Source organism: Muntiacus reevesi, chromosome 8, assembly GCF_963930625.1.
Source record: "Muntiacus reevesi chromosome 8, mMunRee1.1, whole genome shotgun sequence".
In the NCBI taxonomy this organism is placed as follows: domain Eukaryota; kingdom Metazoa; phylum Chordata; class Mammalia; order Artiodactyla; family Cervidae; genus Muntiacus; species Muntiacus reevesi.
This window is the reverse complement of record NC_089256.1, coordinates 43,619,295-43,625,294: the sequence shown is the minus strand read 5'-3', so window position 1 is coordinate 43,625,294 and position 6,000 is coordinate 43,619,295. Positions and strand designations below refer to the sequence as shown.

General features: G+C 41.9%; 1 protein-coding gene across 3 annotated transcripts in view; it reads left to right on the top strand.

Moving 5' to 3' along the window:
- The first annotated feature begins 390 nt into the window (after positions 1-390).
- Positions 391-6,000, top strand: part of GSK3B (glycogen synthase kinase 3 beta) — a 202,792-nt gene continuing 197,182 nt past the window's right edge. For all 3 annotated transcript variants that reach the window (XM_065943557.1, XM_065943555.1, XM_065943558.1), the window contains exon 1: positions 391-1,484. In XM_065943557.1, the coding sequence (XP_065799629.1) occupies positions 1,397-1,484 (88 nt within the window). In that variant the 5' untranslated portion in view covers positions 391-1,396. The remainder of the gene's footprint in view (positions 1,485-6,000) is intronic.

The window sequence follows — 6,000 nt, the reverse complement described above, 5'->3', positions numbered from 1 at the left end:
TTTGCCTAATTTCTCCTCCAGCCAGCCACAGAACAAGGCGAACCCACCTTTTCCTCGGTCGGCTATCTTCGGCATTTTCCGTCCTTGGGCGTGAATTTCCAGCGACACTTCCTGATTGGCTCTTCAGGTCAATCGGCTTTTTCCGGGAGGATCCGCAAACAAACGACATCCGTGATTGGTTCCGCTCGGGTTTCGGCTCCCCTGTCGAAGGGGGCGGACGCCCTGCTCGGCCGGCGATTCCCAGACGCCTCTTACGCGGGCGGCCGGGCGCTGGGCGGTGTAAGGCTGGGTGGGGGAGGAAGGAGGCGGAGGACAAGTAGGAGGGGGGAGGGGGTGTGGGGAAGAGCTAGGCGGCTGCGCAGACGGCACTCCTCACAGAGAGCAGCCCCCGACCCGGGCGAATGCGGGCTCGTGCTGCTGCTGCTGCTGCTGCCTCCGCCGCCGCCGCCCGGGCCGAGTGACAAAGGAAGGAAGGAAGGAAGCGAGGAGGAGCCGACCCCGCAGCCGCTGACAGGGCTCCGGGCTGGGGGCAAAGCGCGGACACTTCCTGAGCGGGACTGTGCAGAAGCGAGGGGCGGGAGAGCGGCCGCGCTGGTGCCTTGGACGGGGGAGGGGGCCCCGAGGGACGGAAGCGGTTGCCGGGTTCCCATGTCCCCGGCGTATGGGGAGCAGTCGAGGAGCCGCTGCCTGGGGTCTGAAGGGAGCTGCCTCCGCCGCCGCCATGGCCGCTGGATCCAGCCGCCGCCTGCAGCTGCTCCTGGCGCAATGAGGGGAAGAGCCGCCGCCGCCGCCACCGCCCGACTCTGACTGACTCGCTACTCCGCCGCCTTCCAGTTCGCCGGGCCCCCGCCGTCAGCCCGCCGGATCCTTGCCGCTGCCGGAGCCGCAGCGTTTCCCGACGCATCTCCGAGCCACCCCTCCCTCTCCCTCCCTCCTTCCCATCCCCCCCTTCTTTTCAAGCGTGAGACTCGTGATCCTTCCGCCGCTTCCCTTCTTCATTGACTCGGAAAAAAAATCCCCGAGGAAAATATAATATTCAGAGTACTTATTTTCAATCCAGTATTTGTCCCCGTCTCACGTGATGTATATTTTTTAGGACCTCCCATCCATTTCTGCTCTCCAAGGAAAGGGAGAGGAAAGAATTGTATTTTTCCCCCCAGCTCCGGATCGCCTATATGTTAAATATCCGTACTGATCTGTCTTCAAGGAGAAATACATCGCTCGCTTTTCTAAATAGCTGTACAAAAGAAGTGAAAAGGCAAGAGGACGAAGTCTTTTTCTTTTTCTTGTGGGAGAACTTAATGCTGCATTTATCATTAACCTAACACCCCAACATAAAACAAAAGGAAGAAAAGGAGAAAGGAAGGAAAAAAGGTGATTCGGAAAAAGAGTGATCATGTCAGGGCGGCCCAGAACCACCTCCTTTGCGGAGAGCTGCAAGCCAGTGCAGCAGCCTTCAGCTTTTGGCAGCATGAAAGTTAGCAGTGAGTATTGATTTTATTTTACACCCCTTCTCCACCTCCCCTTTGAATAAGAGACTTTGAAATACCAGGATCTTAAAATACAAGACCTGCTGATAAAACAGAGGCAATGTGAAAGGGCAAAAACCTGTCTTCAGTGAAGGATGAGGCAGCTTCCTTTTTTCCTCCTGCGATATCCCTTCCCAGGTCTCATTAACCTTGAATCGAGGGAATGTGATTTTTATTTGGATGATTTTGTCTGAAACTTAGTTCTTTTCTTATAGTTTTCTAGCAATTGATAGCTTTATTAAGTGGTTGAGTGTTTCCACCTTAAAATAGTGATGGAAGTGTTTACTTGCTCATCCTTTTGAATAAAGCGAAGGACAAGATTCCTAAACCATTATGTGCTTTTCCAGAGTGTGTCTTTTGGAATGAGGGATAGTATAGTTAGCTCAGGTCTCGAGGGTTACCATAGTTTTGTATACTTAATGGAAGAGGTAAATGTCACCTTCTCCTAACACTTCTTTCTTGCTTGTGTGACTATACAAAGTATTTGTTCTTAATCCAGAGATGAACTTGGTAAGTAACCACATTTCGGTTTGAAGGCGAGCTTTGATTCGTCTCTTTAGAAGGGACCGGTGCCGCTGATAGAGAGCAGCAGTAGTATCTCAATATGCATTGTTCTAAATTGGATACGTGGTTTAATATGTTATCTCTTAGCCTTCCCGTTTTGACATTGCCAGTCTATCACTATAGAGTTAATGTTTAATCAAAAGGTAACTTGAAAGTAGGCCCGAGTTTTGAATGGGGCTTATGTTGTCAAGTTGCCAAATAGTAAGTTGAATGTTAATTGTCACTGACTCATCATTGAAGTTCAGTTTTGGGGTGCCATTGCTTTCAGTACTTGCTAAATGATCTAGAGTTCAGGGGTTCCTTCTTAGGACTACTTACAATAGTCTTGCATTGGTTTCCTTTCGAAGTCAGATAAGACTATGAAGTCAGAAGAATATGGATTTAGACTTTTCCATCTCAGGTTTTGCAGAAGGTTGTGGTCCCAGATTTAATAGGGGTGTTTGGGCTTTGTTCAAGGTTGTTGCTAGACGTCTATACTCTTCCCAGATTTGTGCTCAAAAAGTGTATTTTCAGTGTTTGGTATACTCATTATCCAGTGTTTTAATGTATCTCTACTTATGGATATGTTTATGTGATGTTTAATGACAGCTTATTTAAACATACTTAAAGAATTTGACAAAAATATCTGTGTTATAGTTTCCTTATTCCTTCAGAAAGGGGCATGGATGAGGGCAAAGAAAAACTGTTTTGCTGCTTAGAAGAAGGAGAGAATTGAATTGAGATAAAAAAAAAGTATATGCTGTTATGTGAAACTGATTATAAAATGAACACTCTTATTTGAACTCAGGATTTCAATTCATGATGGCTTTTGGAACTTGTCTGAAACAGGGTAGTCTAAGGTAATAGCTGAATGGGAGATTATTTTTGAGAGTTAAATTTTTTTTTGGTGACTAGCTAGTTCAGAATGCAGAGTATGTGAAGAGGGAAGCTGATGATGCATCTTTCAGGGAATGGTCAAGCTTTCTAAGCAATTCATGGGGTCATTTGAGAGGAATATTTTAAAATTCTGGGGTAATTTTCAGCTATGATGAAGCAAATCTTATAATAGCTCCTTAAGAGCCTCTTGTGGTACTGGAGTGTTAGGATGTTTTTCATCTTGGTTTAAAGACCACTCGAAATCAATTTTGGGTAATTAGTTTATTCAGAGAGCAGAATGGTATACCTAATAATACTAAATTTGGGGACTTTTCATTTAGTTCACAGGATTTTCTTTGAATCCTGTGTGGATGTTGACTGAAGATGGAGCAACTCTTGGAAAGTGCAGGTTAAAATGTTGACTTTTCTGTTACCATACAGGTCAGCTTAACATTTAAGAAGTTGGAGTTCAGTGCTGACTATGTGTTTTTGACAACCTTAACTTTAAATGCATTTTGGAAGAAAGTGTTTGTTGGAGTGCTGGTGTTCTAAGGGACCCCTTTTTAAGCGATAAGAAATTATAGTCCTTGGTTTGGAAAGCTTAGTTTTTGAGGCAGATTATGGGACAAAACGTGAGAACAGTAATATGATGACTGCAAGACTATAAATGCAAATAGAATATTTTGTTCAGAGGGACAAAAAATAAAGGCATGAAGTAGATGGCTTGGAGGGAAGACTTCTTACAGAGGTATGTTTTAAGGCAGCTGTTAAAGGGGCAGTAACTTGAATTGAAAAGCATAAAGGATCCTAGGTGGACAGAACGGATAGAGGCACAGAGATGGTGACTTTTGTACTTTTGTATTTATAAAGCAGGTTAGTAAATCTGAATAAAAGGGGCCTAAATAGGAAAATAAGAAGAGATGGAATTTGAGAAATATGTTAACTGATGGAAATCAGAGGGATCTTATGACTTTGGTTGAGATTCAAGAGAGTTTGGAATGTACTATAGGTTGCTGAACAAAATATTTGAAGATGGTTTGAGCAGCAAAGTTGATGAGTTAGAAACCAGACATCAGATCCCTTTTAGGGAGTAGTAGAGTATGTTGTGAATAACGAGAGAATATAAAGCAAAATTGGAAATTGGATGAAAAGAACACGTTTGAGAGACAGCGTGAATGAACTGGCAGGACTTTGGATTGGATTGAAGGGGGGAATATTTGGGAAGGAGTCAGGAGTTAAAAATAAATTCTGATGTTACTGGTCTGGAAGATTTGACCGCCAAGTTATATTGTTGATTGTAATGGGAAAGTTGAGAAAGTGCTGAGATGATAGATGAGTTCACTTTGTAAAAATTTAATATGCAATAGATTTTCTTGAAATTCAACAGACAGCAGTTGGTTACTGGCAATCGTATTTTAACTTTAACAGTTTGTTAATTGCATTGTCTCTAATTTTTCTATGTCTAAAAATGCTGGATTTATTTTCAGGAGTAGTAAACTAAGAGTTTTTATTCTTTCCATTTCTCAAAAAGAAAATAACTTTTAATGTAAATTCAAAAGATCTCACACTTGAAACCTAGTTATAATAACCCGATGGTAATTTATTTGAAAACAATGAAAATATTTTTTGGACTAAGCTGTAACATAAAAATTTTAGATATTTTATACAGCCTTCAATCTTTGATACATTCTTAAAACTAGTCTCATAAATAATGGTTATTTTAGGTAAACCTTGCTGTTTAAAATAATGTTAATATGCAGACTCCAGAAGAAATTAAAAGTTGATTTATTCATTTATTTACTTGTTGCCTTTTGTTTTGGTTGTGCTAAGTGTTCATCCGGTTTAGACGAGTATATTTGATTTTTTTTTTAACCTCAATGTGGTGTAACCATTTTTTTTTTTTTTTTTTTGGTCTGTGTTCATATTCAAGTGTTATTAGATAAATGTTAATGGCTAGACAGTTCTTCTGTAAAATCACATGATATTTTACTCAAAATGGAGGCAGTAAGGTGCTGTCTATGGTGATTTATTATTAAAATATTAGTAATAAGTCTTGATAAATTATTAGTGAAAATTTAGCTAGTTTCCTAGCTAAGTCAGTGAGAAGTTATTTTTTCATACAGGATTTTTTATATCAAATTTCTTTAGTGAGAATAATAGTAGTTGCATATTGCTGTGCAGTATTTAGTTGTATGGTGGCTAAAGCCAGAGTGTAGGTGGCAACTTAGAGTTACTCTATTCCTGACGGAGTTTAATCTCATATAAAAATCAGGTTATTAGAATTTCACCAGTTTCTAGATTTTCTAGTGTGAAAGAGAGCTCATGTGTGAAACTGAAAACCAGAATTTTATCTTCATTAAAATTTCATTCCCTTCCCAACCAGACCTTTCCAGAGTTGTTGAAAAAGTAGACCATCTTATAAGAATTGCATGCTGTCTTATTAAATGTGCCCCTAGAATGCTAATTGTGAAATGACTTAAAGGCACAAGTGCTAAGAAAAACTTCCAAGGGAACCCAGAGATTCATAAATCAATTCACGACTGATTGGGAATTGCATGTGGAAAATGAGGTGACATCTTCTCGTTTCATTTGCGTGATTCAGCTGGAAATCAGCACATACTTGTACCCGGTGCTGTCCGCGCCTTGTTTTGAACTTGGGTTGCCAGTGTGAGATACTGTTTTGGAGAAACAGGCAGGCTGGGGAAGCCAGCTTAAGTGTCAGCAGCAGATTCTGAGACCAGGGGAGGTCTGTTTTTGTGTGTGTGTTTTCTTTATGTATAGAGAAGGCTGTGAAACATGCGTGTGCTGACCCTGGTGCCACAGTTCCATACTTAGCACTCATGGGACTGTGGGACAGGGATGGAATTGGGCGGGCTGTGGGACTGTGGAGTCTCCTGTGATGCTCCACCCTGCAGCAGGAGAATGGAGGGGCAGAGCACGTGGGTGTGATGGGATTACATCTGGTACGAACAGGACCAACCTGATTTCCCAGATATTGTTCTACTAAGAACGTAATCATCATGAGTAAATAATTTATTGGATGCTTAGCATC